Below are 19,610 nucleotides of genomic sequence, written 5' to 3' on the forward strand. Positions count from 1 at the left end.
GTACAGGATTGTAGGCTGGATGTTAAAAATGTAATATAAGGCACTTCTATTTATGTATTCATTATTACATTTATGTCCCATTTTTTCTCCAAGGAGCTCAAGAAGTTGTACATGGTTTTCCTCCCTATTTTATCCTCACAACCCTGTAAGATAAGCTAAGCTGAAAGTTAATGACTGGCCCAATATCACCCAGTGAGCTTCACAGCTGAGTGGGAATTTGAATACCGCTCTCCCACATCCTAGAATCCAGCACTCTAACCACATGACACTGGCTCATTTTTACATGTCCCTTATTTGTATATATCAAGGATGTGGAATGCATTGCATCAGTTGTTATCACAGCTGCTTGGTCAAGCATCACTTCATACTAACGGATGTTGTTTGTCAATTTCCACTCATGTTTCTAAATTGACAGAGTAGCCCATGGATGGGGAGCAGCCCTGGTGGCTTAAAACTAGCCATGGGTGAATGGTACAGCATTATAATGGCACATCTGGAGGATGAACCACCACCAAAATTGCAACATGGGTGAAGCAGCTGAGTCATCAGTTATGTTCTGTGCACTATTGAACATGACTTGCACCTATCTTATGTTGCAGTACCTCAAATCACTCCACCAATGCTAAACTGAAGTTCAAACACTGGATCTCTGAAAAAGAAGGGTTTCCTTGAAGAAAGACACATCAAATTTTTGTGTAATATTAACTGCCCTTAGTCATCTCTTCTGATCCACCCCTTCTAGTTTGCATGTTTCAAGGGACGGGAGATTCCCCTAGGCTTTGGGAAACTATCTCAACTGCTACCCTAATGTGTGACAATCTGCAGCCCGTCTTCTTAGGTACTGCTTCAACGTCCCATCGTATAAAACTTCTTTTAATTTTGTTCTTCTGCTAGATTAGAGAGCTCTCTTCCACTGCAGCAATGAGTTGTGGGAGCTCTGAAAACAAAACCAGGTGACCCCACCGTGAGAGCGGATGTGCCTGCTGAGATTGCTGCTGTTCTGGAACATCTTGCTGCAGATGTTACACTGATAGACGCGCTTGTGTTCCCCAAGTTGCTTGATCATCTTGCGCCGCATCCCATGTCGGCTGGAGAGGAGCAAGCTCCTCTTGAGGGACATGGAGCTCTGATGGTGAGAAAACCTGCCGGATTGGAAAGAAAGAGGCAGGTATCAACGAAGCAGTTCACTGTGCTGCACAAACACCATCTCAGCGCCCTGTTACTATTTATCGTATCTCTTATCTGTATTCTTCTTGTACAGCCATCATACTGTAGGATTCATTTATTAGCAACCCTTTGGAACAGGACAGGGTGCTGGCATAGTCCTCTCAATGGCCAGCACTTCAATTATGTTGGTTGGAAGCATCCTATAGCAGGAGCTCCCTACACGGGAGCTCCTCTCTGTTGTGTTAACTTTACATGGGGGTTCTTTCAAAGAGATGATCTGCCATATGCACCCTAGAAGCAATATTGTCTCAGGACTGAAATACCTCAAGGACTACCTCTCCCCATATGAACTACCACTATGTACATTTGCTCAAGGGAATTATCTAAAATAAAACCAATTGCCGTATTTTTCCGTATATTTTGGGGGACTCAAAATTAAGAAAATGGGGGGAAGATTGCCCCGTGTATAAGTCGACCGCCCCCTTTTTAACATTATTTTTTAGTAAAAAACAAAACGAAACACTAGTCTTATACATGGAAAAGTATGGTACCATCGTTAGGGTACAAGGTTTCACCATGAGTCTATTATCACAGACTGAATTGGATGTTTACATTTTCCCTCAAATAAGCAGAGTTTCGGCCTGCTTATGTTATTGCAAATGATCACTTTTAAAAATCTGAAACGCTTCACGTTTCATTATGTCCGAGATGATAAAGGTTTTCCGGTGGGATCAGAATTGCTGAGAGTGGAAGGTCACATATAGTTAGGATTCCTATTTTGTTCTTTAACCCCATATACCTTCTGAAAATCTACTCCAAAAGGTTGTGGAACCCTTAGAACCGTATGGGAGAGAAGGGATGGCTACAGAGAAGATAGAGAAAATCACCAAACCCTCCTCTAGCTGGAATTCCTGCTGAATTTGGGTCACGTCTACAAACAGAAGGAGCCTCTCCATTCATAGAAGAGCAAGATTAGATTCAAATGGAAAAGTAAAACTAGATTCAACACTGCATTGTGTCCCCGCCCCCCAACCTCTGAATCTTTCATACGTCTTTCATATTAAAATACTGAATATGCAGTGGTCCTTTATAATGAGGAAACAGAACATTTTAGCATTTGCCTTTTCTGGAGGGACTTACTTCGCTATAGAATTCCTACTGTTTGCAGTACTGGGTATCTTCGCTAACACCACCTCCATAAACCTTGCTTCTTCTGGAGGAGGAAGAGCTATGTCATCAGGTGGAATCTCCGTTATAATTTCAGCAACATGTTCCTCTGTCAAATGAATTCACTGTTATCAAGACAGGCCACTCAGCTGTGGACTCTATAATATACAGCCATACAAGATACTGAGCTTAATGGTTCCTGCACACCCTAGTTAAGCCAAAGTTAAGCCTAGGGCAGCAGTTCGGCCACATCTGGAAAGCCAAAAGTTTCCCATGCCTGCCTCAGTGAGCCAGAGTTAGACAGAGAAGGTAATACCAGACAAGATGGCTCAGTACAAGGCACTTCAATATGCTCACCTGCTGTGACGCACCACTTCTTAATAAATTTAGTTCCCCGATGCAAATATGTCATAAAATGGAAAGTTCAGCTTCTTCATGCCCTCTGCCCGTAAAACAAAGCAGTTGGTAATGCAAAGTAATTCGCTTAGGGTATCAGTGGCCAGAACCTCTGGACCACTGGCCTAATTAGACCCACCTGTGAGGCTATTTTGGCCACATCATGCCCACCTATATCATAGATGATGTCAGGTGTAGGACAGGTAAAATCTTGCCTTAGCTGGAAGGGTATTTGCAGATGCCACCAATCAGCCTATAAAGCCTCATATGAATTGCTGGGGGTGGGGATAGAATAGCGCTTTCAAGGGAGCCCTCCATGCAAAAAGCTCACCAAATGCTACTGTGACTAGATTCGCATGACAGGTGGGGAGCTAGGCCTATCTGTCAAGCTTGGCCTGAGGGAGGGGGGGAAACATGACCGTCTAGCCAACTGGGTGAGAAGTTTTCCCCACCCCTGATTTAGGGTATGAAATCAAGTATCACTGATAACTACTTTTAGTAACTTCTGAGCTCACCAGAAGAGTCTTTATTGTCCACAATCACAATGGGAGTTTCAGGTCTTGCCACTTTGGGCTTCCTGCCCCTTCGTGGTTTTCTTTTCCCTTCCACTGAGGTGTTGGCACTTTCACGGGCTATGGGCTGGTCTGCAGGGGGGGCCTCCGTAACCTTTTCAGGAACTGCATCTTTTTGGTTGCTCTGTGGAGCTCCTTTGGCTTGCTCCAAGTGACTCTGGCGATGCTCTGCAAAGGAAGAGCGATGAGACACACACACACACACACAAAAGAAGTAGTAAAGGGCCTCCCTTCATTTAAATTTAATGCCACCTAAAGTAAACTTCTGACTCTTTTTGAGGAGAGCAGACCCTCGTGCCATAGTACAAACCTTCATTTTGATAGTGCTTTCAACTGGGGGGATTATCACCAATCAAGGACAAATTCCTGCCAGTCGATTGACTAGGGGCTGGAGCAGGTCTGCTAAAGGTGTGACCTGAGGAGAGCCCCAGGGGCCAGATAGAGAGCTCTGGAAGGCCACATGTGCTCCCTGGGCCCGAGGTCCCCCACCCCTGTCTAAAGATAAGAGGCAAAGAAATGAACTTTTCAAATGCTCTCTTATAAAAACACAAGCCAAACCACTGTAGCTGTAAACACATTCAACCTTTAAAAAATACGCCTGTGGAATTGTGGATCTTAACGGTGCCTTGCTTTTGCTCATCAACAGCTGGGATTCTTGGAAAGCTTTCAAGAACACTGACACATGGATGGGGAAATGGAACCAGACAACATATAGAGGACCACGGGTTTCCCACCCCTACTCTAAAATGGCAACTGGCTGGACTCTGCTTCAGCGGCTCTAGAGAGCTCACTACATCACAACAAACAAAAATTAGGGGCTTAGTATCTTAAACAAACTGAGCGGCAAGCTCTACACTAGGGATGAGAAGCCTGTGGTCCTCTGGATGTTGTTAGTAACCCCATCTTCCATGAGTCCCAGGCAGCATGGCCAGTCGTCAGGGGTGATGGGAAATGTGATGCAGTAACATTTGGAAGGCCACAGCCCCCATTTCACCCACCCAACCCTAGACATTCAAAATATCAGGTTTAAACCTTTCCTTCAACACCCATCAGAGATCACTTCCACCTCAAACCCTATCATACACCATCAGATTTTTCTCTAATACAGAGCTTTCCAAACTGTGTGTCATGACATATTAGTGTCCCCACACTCCTCCCAGGGCTGGAAAGGGGTTAGTTTAACATTTGGTTTGCTAGTAAAACTGAATTACTGTGTCACAAAATGATGCATGTCTAAAAAGCGTGTCAGCAACATGAAAAGTTTGGGAAGCTCTGCTCTAACAGGTTATTTGGTTATATAGTGTTCGCACAACAAGAACCGAAGAGTTTCCATACCTGAAAGTTTAGAACGTGAGAATTTTAATTTTTTGAGAGAATAAGTGCCACTGGAACAGGGAGGCTTCGAAGTAATTTTGTTTTCTTCTTGGTCACATTCCATCACTACTAAACAGACGTCTACCAGAGAAATAATGTTTGCATTAGTTTATTCTCCTACTAACCACATTGCAGTTACAATGCCTGGTGTGCCTCTGCTGAAACTTAGATCCTTGGAAGCTGTTTTATATTTAAAAGTAGAAAATATCAATCAAAGGAAGCACTCCATTGTGTGTAACGTATAATACGAACCAGGACATAGATTCTATCAATTTGTTTTCAGGTGAGGGAGATGTTTGCATGAAATAAGCCCCACAGAGAAAGTGGGAACATTTTTTTGAGATAGTTAAAAAAAACTACCCGCCACCCATCCACGAAGCAACCCGACGTACCATTGGCAATGCTAGAAACTTGCTTTAGAACGGGCTTTTCCATTTTTTTGGCGTAGAAAGCTGCGTACCAAACTCGTAACTCCGTGCCTGGTGGGATGTCCCGGGATGTAGTGAAGTAAATGTCATTATCATGCTGGAAGGCAGACAGGTTCTGGTGTTCGTATTGGTTGGCTGGCCTCACCATCATCATCCAGTTGCAATCATCTTCATTAGATGTATCAAAATACACTAGAGGTCCATCCTTCTGAAAAACCTAATAGACACCCGTGCAAAGAGGGAATGCAATCTTTACAGTAATGATCAACTAATAAATAGCCATAGACAAGGATGCATTTTTGTTACCATAGTATTGACCTGCCCATGTGGTCCCTGCATCTAGACATTACTGTAATGGCATGAGAGGAAGAATCTGGCTTCCATGCTACTGTGCTAAGTGGTAATGTAATAATATGAACTAGTCTGACTTTTATTTCATACCCCTGACTTCATAGATACACGCAAGGTGAACACAAATCTTCCTCATCAATGTGGGGCACATAAAAGTCGCGGTTGCAAAGGAACAATCAGGAGTCTTACAGTGCACTCCCAACTGTTCCTGTGCCACCCGGACTAGTAAGTATTGTGAACCTTTCAAATCTGGTACAAAAAGCAAGCCCAGCTAGGATCAGGTCCACTCCATATTTTTTGCTCCATCTTCCCCCATATGAGGACTGCCAACACCAGCACATCTTGTTTACCTGACTGCACGTGTTGAAAGTTAACAGATGGAACTAAAACCAGAAGATTGCTGCATGCCATACAAACAAAAACACTATAGCATTAGCTATTGGTACTGAAAAGGCTACTCTGTGTGTGTGTGAGAGGGGGGGGCAGACAGGCAGAGAATGTTTAATGAATGAATAGGCTAACTAAAAAAGAACCAAATGAAGCAAATACACGTTCAGACAATAGTAGAGCCTGGTTGCTCCATTTCTTAGTTCCTTCACATTATCACCAACCCAAACAGTGTCATTGTACCTTTAATGGAAATGCTGACTCCTTTTCCAGTTTGGTAACTCTCTTTGATTCAAAGGGGCCAAACTGGGTACGCTTCACCAGCTGTGTTACTGCAAAAACGCCTTCAATCCCATCTTCAACTTGCCTGATCTCCAGGTTGGAGGGAAGGGATGATCTAAGAAATGAGTATTTTGATGCATAAATGAGTTGACTCTACAAAAGATCTGTCAGATTGCACAGAAGAAAAAATTCAGCCCCGACATCCACAGGGAAGATCTGAGGGCTCATCCAGATTTCCACCTGTGCCATTTTTTTAGGCACAGGTCCGGGCTTTAACCCTCTGTGTTCAAGTGATTTTTTCTGTTCTTCTTGTTGTTGTTGTTCTGGCACTTTCTGTGGGAAAACCCACATTTTACCATTAAATCGGAGCAAATGGCAATTTACATAGATTGCCATTTGCACCAATTCAGCAGTAAAATGCAGTTTCCCCACAGAAAGCACCAGGAGGGAGGGGGAAACCCCACTCAGACATGGAGCTTTAAAGCACGGATCTGTGCCTGGAAATCGTGGTGTAAAAGAAACTCTGGAAGGGCCCTGAGTCCTCTCTCCTCAGTGACAAAATTATCAATTGCAAGGGACAAATTTTCTATATAAACCTTCTACATTGACAGAATAATTGACATAAAGAAATACAACACAACCTTCCACACTGTTATATAGTATGAGGGTCAGTAATTGCCTATGAATGGGTTCAACAGCTCTCTAATAAGTGGTAATCAGCAATTCCTCAGGACCACTTCAAAAATTATTTTTTCTATAAAAATATAGCGACCTTATACCAGGTTGGAACATTTGTCCATTTCAACAAATGTTGCCTTCTCTGATCGGCAGGCTATTCAGGCAGAGGCCTACCCTATAACCTGCTACTTGATCCCTTTAATGGGAAATGCCAGGAACTGAACCTGGGACCTTCTGCACGAAATGCATGTGCTTGATCACAGAGTCCCTTCTCAGCAAACACTTCCATATGGGAAAAGATACGAAAACCCTGTGCAGATCTACACCCACTTTCTCCTACACTGAAATTATTTCCATGTAGGAAATCTAAACTCTGAAGTGACCCTGAGTTTCGGGTTTTAGGTATAAAATGCATACCATGCTATACTGAGGCATGCTATAAATAGCATTAGTAATACTAATAATTAAGAGAAGTGCAACTGAAGATGCTTAGGCTACCTAAGAAGTAGATCTTCACCTCAAGTTGCTGTTTTTATTGACAATTTATTTACATCACCAATGACTGAGGAGAAAACTGATCTGGCATCCAAGTATTGTGTCCTTTGCCTACGAAAGGCATTTTCTCTGCTTCTCATGCTTCCAAAGAAGACTAGTCCACTTAGAAGAAAGGGTTGTATCCAACTGAACTCTCTGCACTCAGGCGATGACTTCAATGGAATTTCCCCTCCCTCTCTCTTTCCCCGACACCCCCCCCCCACCAGAGCACCCCCAAATCTGCTCTGGAGTTGAAGGAATCCCCAGAGCAGATTTTTAGGGTATCTGCTTGCACAATGACTTGGAGTCATCTGTAAATTCTGTTTTTGTGTCGTTCACATTGTACAATCCACATGCTCCACCGACACAAATGTGATTAGCCTTGCTTTTCTCGCTCGCTGCGATAAATGCCAGGAAGCTGTCATCTACATATAAGAAAAGGCAAAGGTTAAAAAGGATGATTGAGCCATAATATTCTGCCCTGGCTGGCAGGACTAATTGCCCCCCCGCCATCTTCTCATGCAGCTGAAAACACTCCAGAATAAGAACTTGCAGCTTAGAATTGTTTGAGAGACATTTAAAGTTACATGCATGTGATTTCTCCCAGACTGGGAGCATTCCTAGTTCAAAATGTGACACTAGAGGCAAAATAATTGAGAACAGAAGACTCCCTTTTGCATTGCCAATCTGGCTTCATTTACTTTAAAATTAAGCAAGCCAACAAGGCAAGAGTTGGCTTACCTTGCCCGACTTAGCACAAAGGAGTCTTTGACCATCACCACTGGGCCCAGTTCTGGACATTCCGAATCATGATGCTGATTGCAATCTTCACACCCTGAAAGCAGACAAAAGACAAAGCAGGTAGCCATGGAGAAAGCCAAGCACCTTCACAGTGCACTCCAACAACTGCGATATTTAATTATCCGGTGGCCACATACTTGTTTGAATCAATAGTATAGTTCAACTCATCCCAGGGATAAATAAGGAATAAAACAGCACTCGTGTTATCAAACTATAACAGCACCTGCAAAAATTCCCAAAGAAAATAGGCTTTGAATAAATGTCTAACAATTATAGTTTTGTCAGTCGAGGAAGGATGCCTAGAGGAAAGGGGAAGCAACACTTGGTATAACTGATTCTGGCTGGAAAATAATATTCATATTCTCTGAATCAATGTGTGCAAAGCCACTTTCTTCTGGATGTTATACAAACACCTTTCACCAGACTTGTTTTGTAACCATTCCAGCTTAATTTACCTCAAGTTACGTCTCTTCAGTGTTCAGAGCAAAGGCTATTCCAGCAACCAAGAGGCATCACCATTTCCCCAGGCTCCACAGAAGGAGCAAACATCCCTAGGAGTGAGCTTTGTTTACAGCCATAGCTGCTTCTCCTTTTTTTTGTAATAGTAGATCCATTCCATCATCCAGGCCATACTTTTCAGAATGCCCTGTTCTAAGCACAGGCCCAGGACTTGCACAGACTGGCAGGGGGAATTCGGAGATAAAGAATGCTAGCCTGGCTGTGGTTGTACACGAGGAAAGAACTTCAGAATAAAAAAGCTCCATCTACTGAGCTTCAGATGAACCCAGATCCTTGTTTTGAAGAGCCCCAGGCCTTCAAAAACCACATGAGTGTGCAGGCTTCCCTCCTCACAGCTGCTTTATTCCTCCCCTCCTGGTTGGGGAGGAGCTGTAGCGAGGAAGGAGTGCACGTGCTTTATATGCAAAAGTTCAACCCCTGGCATCTCCAGTTAGGACTGAGATCCTAGGAAACTGCTGAAGTCACCATGTCTGTGGAACAATGGTCTTGCTCGGTACAAGGCTGTTTCCAATTCCTCATTGTCCTACGAGAGAGCTTGAATAACACGCTAAGCCAAATATAATGTTATAAAGGAGCCCTGTTGGATCAAGCCCCTCTAGTTCAGCATCCTTTTTCTCACAGTGGCCAACCAGATGCCCGCGGAAAGTCTGCAAGCAGGAGTTCTCCAAACTTCTGGGTTCCAACAACTGTTCCCCACAGCGGATGTAGAACAAAGGCATTGTGGAGAGTAGCCTCTGATGGCCTTGCCCTCCACACACCTGCCCAATCCTCTTTTAAAGCCGTGGCTCAGCTTCCGTGTCTTTTCTTTGGCTCTTAGTCGGAAAGCAAGTCCAACATCGCCTCTAATTGTCTTTTGCGCCAAGGAAGGTTGCTTCCAACCTTACCTTTCACTTATTCAAATATTAGACCTGCACCGACACAGCCAACAGAGAGCTTATTTATTAATTATCCTCCGTGCACAGGTCTTGAGGCAATGCACAAGATACAGTTTTTAAAAGATCAGATATATATTTTTTGGTGGGGTGGGGTGGGGAAAGCAAAACAGGCACCCATGGCAGAGATCCATTCATCCAACTGGAAAAGCCCACTGAAAGCCCTGCTCCAAGTTACAGTAGTGCAGGCTTCTGAGATCTTTGGGACTTGTAAGAGAGCTCTCCCACCAACCACAATGTCCTACTGGGTGTATAGCCTTGCCCTGCATGGTATATGTGCCAACACCTTGAACTTGGCAGTCAGTGCAAACCCCACAGGCAAGGTGTTATATGCTGGCAGTAGTATGCTCCCAAGCGGCTACATTCCGCACCAGCTGGAGCCTCCTGACCAACCTCAAAGGTAGTCTCACAAACAGAGCATGGTTTCCAATCCCTGGTCTCCTGCTTTCAAACCAACACTACTGCAATTCACTATCTTGCTCTCTAATGAGGTCTCCTGCAGTCCTGCTACACATCACCCTGTATTTTTTTAGTAGTATCTCAGACACATCGGCTTAGCTTGCCGGTAAAAAAAAAAAAGGGGGGGGGAGCACCACAGCTGTCAGCACTGCAGAGTCATCACAACTAAACAGCACTCTTGCATGCTCTTTTATGCCTTGGGGGCATCTGCAAAGCTATTAGTGCTGTTCTAACCCCTCAGCATTTATTTATTGTGATGGTGCATGAAGAAAAAAACAGAGAACAGCAAAATAATGAAACAAAACAAATTGTTTGGTTTGTAAAACGAGACTGCTTGAAGCTATGAATGTCTGTGATGTCAGTTGCTGTAAATTAAGTACCACCCCCCTCACCACTTAAATTCTAGCCATGAGAGGAAGAATCCCACAGCGAACAAGAAATCCTACTAAGGATTACTCAGGAGCTTCTCACAGAACTGCAAAAAAGGTGCATTTTCCAAGCACATGCATCTCAAACTTCTCCATACTCCTCTCTGGAGCCTCTTCAATCCCTTCTAATAACTTTACATGGAGGAGAAAACTTTGAGATTTTTCTCCTCCATGTAGTAAGGAGCAAAACACACCTTTTACCCCATGCCAAACAAGTGCACTTATCCCACCTTTGATATCACCAGACACCAGTGCCCAGGTGTACTGTTTGAAAGGGTGTTCACATGTAAAATTCAGTGTGTATGCCCAGATTGAACAGCTAATATCTCAGAAAAACCTGTAAATTCACAGTGCAATCTGGGCCCATGCATTTATGGCAGCGGTTCTGAAAGGTTGTGGTGCCCCAAACTGGTGTGGCAGGAAAGGATGGCAAGTGTAGCGAGAAGATTCAAGGACAATCAAAGAAATATTTAAACATTTCACTATAAGTATAGTATCAAAATAATTTTTTATTATTTGCAGAATATGGATTGATATCTTTTCAAAATGACAGCAAGAACATCAAATGATACTGAGGACAATCCTAGTTGTGACCTAGAATCACCATTCGAACATAATGCTGGAGAAGACACTTTATCATTATAGTTTGGGAATTAATATTCAGAGGCATACTTAATGCAGAATTTTTATTGGATACTTACAGATAAGCACGGCCTCCTTGCTGCCATCCTCTGCCATTTTGGAGACCTTTGAAAACAGAAGGGACAGATTCCAATGAGACTGTTAGGCACTTCATAGCAAAGTGCTCACCTGCCCAAGATTTGTGGATTCCAAGATATTAACGAAAGTGCTTTCATGCCTAGTAGAGGCTGGATGAAAACAGGCCCCAGGTTACATTCGGCTGGAGTTTTGCTATTGATTTCTAAAGGGTTATATTACTCCCTTCAGTTAAACACAGAACATAACTCACAAAATTAAAAGAACTGCATTCTATAGAGTCGGACTATCAGTCAGATATTGTCTACACTGACCGGCAGCAGTTCTCCAGGGTTTCAAATGAGATACTCCTAGCCCTACCTAGAGATGGTAGGTGCTCTATCGCTGAGCTACAGCCTTCCCATCACCCACTAATGTTATTGTTTTAGGAATGCTGTGCACAATAACTTGAAAATTTAACACTCAACCTTGTGTCTGAGTTGCAGTACATAATAACATGACAAGTTTCATAAACAAACGTAACTTCCATACAGGAAAAAGCATTTACGGAGCTATGTATGGCGCATGTCCATTCCATGTGATCTTATACATATGATGGAAAGCCCTAGCCAATCCCATTTGCAAACGACCTTCACTTGAAAAATAAAAATAAAATGAGGTATCTGGCTTTGAGGCTGCAAAGAAAAACATGAGACCAACATATGTGGAAATATGAAAACCTGTTAAGACCAATTAAAAGCATCAAAATGTAATAATTCGAAATGTACTGATTTCCACAATATGTTCCTATGAAACTGCATGTAATGTGCACATTTGGAAGGATCAAACAGCTGGTAAAGAGTTTTTATTATCAGTACTGTTTCCTGAAACAGCAAATGGCAGGATTGTTGGCTCATTTTACTTTAAGTGCAATGCCATTATTATTATTATTATTATTATTATTATTATTATTTAGATTTACATGCCCTTCACCAGAACATTCCAGGGCAGGTTATATCAATATAAAATGCATCATTGAAAACAGGCTAAAACTATTTTCAATCACAACTAGAGTGGGTCCTAAATTATATGTATCTCAAGTCTAAAAAGATCAGGGTAAAGATGCATCATCAGAATACAACAAAAGCTATGCAATGAAGGTGTCAGATGCACCTCTGTGGGGAGGAAATTACACCTCACTTATGACCCAATATTCTCCAGAAATTATATGATTCTCAGAGCCCAGTACTTACTGTTGCAGTCCAGCTTTGGTTCAGCTCAGTGCAGTATGGCAGCGAAAAGGACCAGGGAAGGGCAAAGCAGCCGTGAACTCCTCTCTGGAGGCTGTGTGGTCCTGCTAAACCAGTGTTTCCCAAACTTGGGTCTCCACCTGCTTTTGGACTACAATTCCCATCAACCCTGACCACTGGTCTTGCAAGTTAGGGATGATGGGAGCTGTAGTCCAAAAACTGGTATTTGTTTGGGAGTCTTCTAGAAATAAAACTCCCGAATGCAGAAAAGGCAAGCAAGGGCATAGTCATGGCACTTCTTAAGAGGGCTCTTTAGCTTTTGCATATGTAGAGGAAATCTACAAAACAGAGCTAGATTTCAGTTATTTCCATTAATCATTTTTTATTTGTGTACATTTACCTGAAGGCATAAAGGACCCTGGCAGTTCACTTTGGCTTAATTACCTAGAATGCACATGTGGTTAAGCATAATATTCACCAACTACCTCTGAACTTGTGCGGCACAGGATGTTTCCCCTAATAGATATAGGGACTAAGTCAGGCATGGCCAAACTTGGCCCTCCAGCTGTTTTGGGACTACAATTCCCATCATCCATGACCACTGGTCCTGTTAGCTAGGGATGATGGGAGTTGTAGTCCCAAAACAGCTGGCGGGCCAAGTTTACCAATGTCTGGACTAAGTGAATAAGGGATGCTTCACAATTTTATGTAGCAGCGAACGTGCTTTCCACAACATGGATGCCCAGTACAACTAATCCTAGCTCTCTGGAAACACTATTTTGACTTCCGTGTTGTTTTGATTTGTGGGCAAATCATTTCAAGTCTGTATTTTATGTAACAAGTACCCCATGAGTCTGTCAGCTTGGATGGCTCAAAAAGTGATTAAATTCAAAGGATACTCTCTCTATAGCTAATATATGATAGCTAAATGGCACCTCCATACCCAGGAGTATTCTTCTGAATATCACATGCTGGGGACAGAAGGCTCCCTTTACACCCTGCTTGTAAACATCCCAGAAGCACCAGGATCCAGGAAGATAAACAATACATGTCCAGGAAAAGGAGCAGACTGTCTTTAACTGTGTTTTGACCTCCACCTTCCTCTAGCGCAGTTTCCCAAACTTGGGTCTCTAGCTGTTTTTGGACTACAACTCCCATCACCCCTAGCTAGCAGGTCCAGTAGTCAGAGATGGTGGGAATTGTAGTCCCAAAACAGCTAGGGACCCAAGTTTGGGAAACCCTGTTCTAGTGCTACTGTCCCAAACATTGACTTTGGCTTACAAGTGGTATGACAAGAATGAACCCTGGATAGTCCAAAATTAGAATCATAGTTGGAAGAGTTCCAAGGATCATCTAGTCCAACCCCCTACAATGCAGGAATGTGCAGCTGTCCCACATGTGGATCGAACCTGCAACCTTGGCATTATCAGCACCACACACTAACCAGCTGAGCCATATAGATGACAGATGGGAAGGGGGTGTGAAACACTGCACTATACAAGTCTTTAAGTTGCAAATCAACATGTTGACAAAAGCAGTCAATACATTTTATACTTTGTTGCAGTACCTATATATTTGTGGCAATTTTCACTGCTTATAACTGCTGTTAGCACTATGGTTTTTCTTTTCGGTATTTTTAATACCTTAGTTTCCCATTGACACGCAAGGCAAAATTCAGATGCACCATACTAATTAATTTTATTGCAATGCTTTCAGTTTGCAAAAATATAAATGAATAATCATACTGATATCAAGGCTACATGACTACAGAAATAGCATCAGTGAAATAAACACAGATAATAACTTGCAGTAAACTGCTAATTGGTACATTTTTCTTTGGGTAAGATAGGTAAGGAAGCAGAACTAATTAAAAAAGCAGCATCAAAAGAGTGAGATCATAGCTGAGTATAGCTGAGAAAACATAAGACACCTGATACTTAGTAAACAGTCCAATGCCAATCCTACAACTAGATGAGATTTTAAGATAAATAAACGTGCAAGTATTTGCATGATTAAAGGTATTCGAGAAAATGTGTTTACATCAATAACAGGAGCAGGAAAGAGACTGCAAGTGGATTAATGGATTAACTAATATCTGAATTTGTGCAAGGAAATAAGAAAAATGCTTTCCAAAATTTTATTTTGCTCACTTATTGAATATTATAGTATTGTTTTTAATTTTATGAGATTATTTTGAAGCATCTTTGCCACCTTAAATGGGCCTCTAATAGCTAACTTCATGGGTTCCAAGGGTGTTTTAGGACCATACAATGGCACCCATGCACCTTGCAGTTGAATGTATCAATCATCAAGTACGTTGTGGGCACCATTAAACCATAAAATTTATTGAACAAACATACCTCCCCCTTTATATCTACTATCAACAGTGGTTGGAACATGTAGCTTTAATTAACTTCCTCAGCAGGAACGTGACCATGTGTGAAGGGGGAAAAAATCTATGCACTATGGAAATCGGCAGTTTTCTTTGAAAACACTCCATGACATTATGCTGAGTGTGTCAACACAAACCAGAGTGCAAAGAAGTATTAATGATGGGAGAATCCAAAAATTGGAAATGAAAGCCAACCCCCCCCCCCATATCAGATTAGTACATGAACAATAATCCTACTCTAAATTCCATTTTGGGGATTTTACAAGCCACACGAAGGGTTACTTCACACATTCCTTTCTGACATGTTAATATTTTTGACAAGAGGGTAGTATGTGGCCCTCAATACAGGTAAACAGGTCAAGAAACGCGGCATCTGCATTCAATGTCTTTTTATTAAAACCAGTTAAACTTGCAGTTTTCACATTTATATTCAAACATGGACATGACCCACATGATTAAACTAGTATTTTGAAAAATGTAATAAAAAGAGAGCAATTTATGCCACTGGATGAATCTGCCTGGCTAACAAACCTTTGCCAGTCCATCCACTTCAGAGGATGAAATACGGCTCCAATAGTAACTCCTTATAGCCAAATGGATGATTGGAGAATGGGGGAAATACCCGACTCAAGCATACATTTCATATTTAAAATATCATGAGAATAAATTTATCAGAATATAATATCATCGGCATAATCAGCAAGCTATTCTACCAGATCTACTTCTCAACCGAGGCGAGTGGACAATTTTAAAAAAGAACATTTTAAATGTTTATTTTAAAGAAACCCACATTGTTTCAATGCATAGAGAAAACGCGACGGCAAGAACAGGACGGGCCACATATGCCGAATTTCCCCAAGGTCCGCGTGTAGTGTGTGTGACCTTGTGTAAGTGGCACAAAAGGACCAAGCGGGCGTCAGAGAGGGGGCACAATCCGCAGGAGAAAGCGCTGCCTGCGGATTTTAATGAGAGAGTCCTGCACCTCTCCGAATCGCTGCAGTCTATGGAGCAGGCCACCTCCACACGCCCCCTTCGCAAGAGCGGCGCCTGCCTTGCCCTTCTCCAACCGCAGGCACGGCTGGGGGACGGAGGGCGCTTTGTCCTGCACCCGGGGAAAGCCGAAGCCCTTCGATTCCCAGCCCCAGGGCGAACCCGAGCCTCGCCTCTTCGGGTGCACCGCCCGCTCTCCCTCCCAGAGCACAGGGGCTGCCCCACCCAGGTCCGGTGAGGGTTGGAGGGGAAAGGAGGAAAGGGCGCGGGGCGGGAGAGAACCGCAGCCCAGGACGGCGGCGGCGCCCGGCGAGTCTTGCCCGCACGGGTCGGGCTGGCGGGCGGCTGCTTGGGTTGGGCTGGGGATCCGGGAGCGGCTCCGCCGGGTTTTGCCTCGGACCCGCCTCGCCCCCTCCACGCCGCGCGGCCGCAGGCGGCTCCTGCCTGTAACAAAGAACAGGCGGCGTGGAGGAGGAGAGCGGGACGGAGGGGAGGGAGCAGCAGGCGGCGCCGCGGCCGCTGCCGGGCCCCGCCGCGCCTCCCCGATAAGCCCCCCGCACGCGCGAGAGGGGGGCCCGCCGGCCCAGAGTCCCCGCGCGAGGGTCGAGGGCGGCTCCCGGCGACGAGGGGGCGGCGCGCGGCGAGGCGGGAGGGTGGGGGAGGGGGGGCTGCGTTACCTGCTTTTGGAATGTTCACACCCGGATCGAATCCGGGCTCCAGGTTCCGATCCGAGCCGGAAACCACGCGCCACCGGAAGCTGGAGCTTTGTTGTTCGCGAGGCACCATGGGAATCGTAGTTCAGGGAGTCGGGGGTGTGTGTGTGGAGAAATGTTGCTGGCGCGGCGGCCAGTGAAACCTGGGCGGGCGGACGAGGTGGATGGAGAGAGTGGCAGCCGAGCTTCTGCTGAGCCGCTTTGTGCTAAGAAGAGGAAAGGGCAGAAGTTCTGTTGCAAGAGCAGCAGCCAAGGGAGGGATGTAGAGAGGGGATGAGCAGCGCTGGGTGACACGCGCACATGCGTGCCACCGCCTGGCATAGCTGAGAACGGGTGAAATCTTGGCACCTGCCCAGGATTACAGTTTCGATGAAGCAGTGCTCGTTGCCGCCCGCTTCACACTCTCTAGATTTGCAGCGGGTGGACAGAGTGGCATCCCCTGGAACTGACGAGGGACTCGCTTTTGAAAAAACATTCCGTGCAGTTTTCGTTTTTTTTAAAGGCAACGAAGTGCTGGATGACATTCAGGAAGGAACCCCTTGCCTTTTCCTGTAAGACCAATTGCAGTCGTTAACAGTCGTCGACAGGTTTTCCACACCTATCAGCCAATCACCCATTCCCACCACCCTTCTTAGTAATACCCCTCCCCACTCTCTCACTAAATATAAGGGTCTGGTGACTTCTGTTTCAGTGTATCTGAAGAAGTGTGCATGCACACGAAAGCGCATACCTAGGTAACAAACTTAGTTGGTCTCTAAGGTGCTACTGGAAGGATTTTTTTTTAAAAAAAAAATTTACTATGGCAAACCAACACGGCTACCTACCTGTATTCAGGAAGGGGACGTTGTAGCGCAACCTTTTGCAGGGCTCCATAACCGTGCCGGAATTAGTGCACATGGAAGGTTGTGCGTCCGAACGGTTCAACAAGTCAGAGACAGATGTTTAGGGGCAGATGAGACATTGGGTTCCACTTATTAGGGTACCAGCTTATTCTGAGAGCAATCAACAGTGCTAGTGTTGACCTTTATTAAAGCCAAAGGTTTGGGTTTAGGTTAGTTGAGGGACCGACTGCCTTCATCCATGTCATCCTGCCCAAGAACTGAGACCTCCCACACCTCCATCATCCCTTTTCTCCGTCATTTCAAGTATTAAGGGTAAAGAGACCCCTGACCATTAGGTCCAGTCGCAAACGACTCTAGGGTTGCGGTGCTCATCTCGCTTTAAAGGCCGAGGGAACCGGCATTTGTCCGCTTCCTCAGTTTTTCCGGGTCATGTGGCCAGCATAACTAAGCTGCTTCTGGCAGAACCAGAGCAGCACATGGAAACGCCGTTTACCTTCCCGCCAGAGCGGTACCTATTTATCTACTTGCACTGTGTGCTTTCAAACTGCTAGGTTGGCAGAAGCTGGGACCGAAAAATGGGAGCTCACCCTGTCACGGGGATTCAAACCACTGACCTTTCAATCAGCAGGCCTAAGCGGCAGAGTGGTTTAACCCACAGCGCCACCCACGTCCCTTTTTCAGGTATTAGCCATAGATAATATACTCTTGGGGAGGATGGGATACCATGCCCTCCCCTGAAAGTTTCGTCTGGCTCCTTCACTGCTTGCGTTTTACCAGAACAGTTAAATTTCTCTCTTAAAACAGGCTTTTAAATTCCACCTAGAGCAGCTGGAATCAGCAGAGCATTCACTGCCAGTGGCTCTACCACTCAAATTGTGCCCACCTACCCACCCCCCTGTTAGGATTTCTCTGTCCATCTTTAAGGGGACTGGGAAAACTATATGTACTGGGGGGTGGGGTGGACACAGCAGTTTAGAATATACAAGTTTCATTCATTTTTGTTTGAGGTGCCCTGTGTGTTATAAAAATGATATTTTGACAAAATCTTCAGGAATTTTTCCAGTCTTCTAGACCCCTTTGCAATGGGAGATAGGTGTTGCATTTTTCTTTTTTCTTTTACTTGCAATGCAAGCTGAGCAGGAAAAGGTTGATAACTTGCTTCTTTCAGCTAAGTTGAGTGCACACTTAGTGTGTTAATACATTCATGGGTCAGTTCCCATGTGAGCATTCATGGACCTTTGTCTATTCATGAGCACAAACCAAAACCAGTATTGAGGCAGCATAATCCAACAAGTGAGATGGTTGTATCCACACTGCCCAGTCTTGCACTCCGGGGAGGTCACTTTGATGCCGCTAACACACTGATTTGACTTCACCCCATGAGACACACTCCATTGTCTCTCGAAACAGATGCCAACAACAAGGTTGTATTCACACTGTGTTGTTCCCTCCCCTCAATTCTCATTTAGTACTTCGCCTACCTTTAATTCTGGAAGCCTGATGTCCCTTGTGGACATGCAGACAGGCACTTGTGTGCACACACCCCTTTTAAGTCTTTTTAAAATCAAGTTTTCCAGTGTATTATTAGCATGATTGCCCACTCTTCACCCCAAGGTCCCAGGTGGATTATGATAGTAACAATTTAACCCACTGTTTGCATAAATGAGCAGTCAAATAAATGTATGCTACTCCAAGCAAGGTAAGGATTTGGAGTCACTCGCGTGGAAGTACGTTGCTTCCCTTCTCCACTTTTGCTTTCGTGTTCCTGGAGCTGCAAGGGCAGTTCTGCACAAAAGAGCTGTTTAAAAAATACAAGTAACTAGCAGCTTGGGTGAGGGGATGGTATATAGGCACAACCCACCCCGACGTACTCAAAGCACCCTCTTAGAACTGCCCCTAAGTGAACAGTCTTTCCCTCTGGAGCAATGAACAGGTCTTGGCGAACGGACACACACACACACAGACAGAGAGAGAGAGAAGCCCACCAAGCTAGAGAGAGTTCTCAAGAGAGCCAAGTAAACAAATATGGGAACTTAAAATCTCTGCCTTCTGCGCTTTTCATTTGTGCGATTCCAACCAGCTGGCCTTCAACTGCAAAAAGTTGAAACTGCACATGTTAAAAGTTTGTAAGTTGCAAGTTACATGTACTGCAAAACAACAACCCCCTCCCTATTAACCAGTGGAAAATGGCAGGCTGCATCTTTGCCTTTGGGCTGCTAAAAACAAAATGGAAGTGGGGTTGGGGATACGTA

General features: G+C 44.4%; 1 protein-coding gene across 2 annotated transcripts in view; it reads right to left on the reverse strand.

Annotated features, from left to right (window-relative positions):
- Positions 1-16,593, reverse strand: part of PRDM15 (PR/SET domain 15) — a 35,811-nt gene extending 19,218 nt beyond the window's left edge. For both annotated transcript variants that reach the window (XM_033147066.1, XM_033147067.1), the window contains exons 1-9: positions 16,481-16,593; positions 11,177-11,222; positions 8,078-8,171; positions 6,086-6,239; positions 5,069-5,321; positions 4,638-4,757; positions 3,246-3,470; positions 2,308-2,443; positions 964-1,142 (exon numbers count right to left, since the gene is read on the reverse strand). In XM_033147066.1, the coding sequence (XP_033002957.1) occupies positions 964-1,142; positions 2,308-2,443; positions 3,246-3,470; positions 4,638-4,757; positions 5,069-5,321; positions 6,086-6,239; positions 8,078-8,171; positions 11,177-11,213 (1,198 nt within the window). In that variant the 5' untranslated portion in view covers positions 11,214-11,222; positions 16,481-16,593. The remainder of the gene's footprint in view (positions 1-963; positions 1,143-2,307; positions 2,444-3,245; positions 3,471-4,637; positions 4,758-5,068; positions 5,322-6,085; positions 6,240-8,077; positions 8,172-11,176; positions 11,223-16,480) is intronic.
- Positions 16,594-19,610: the final 3,017 nt, after the last annotated feature.

The sequence above is a fragment of the Lacerta agilis genome, chromosome 4 (genome assembly GCF_009819535.1).
Source record: "Lacerta agilis isolate rLacAgi1 chromosome 4, rLacAgi1.pri, whole genome shotgun sequence".
Taxonomy (NCBI): Eukaryota; Metazoa; Chordata; class Lepidosauria; order Squamata; family Lacertidae; genus Lacerta; species Lacerta agilis.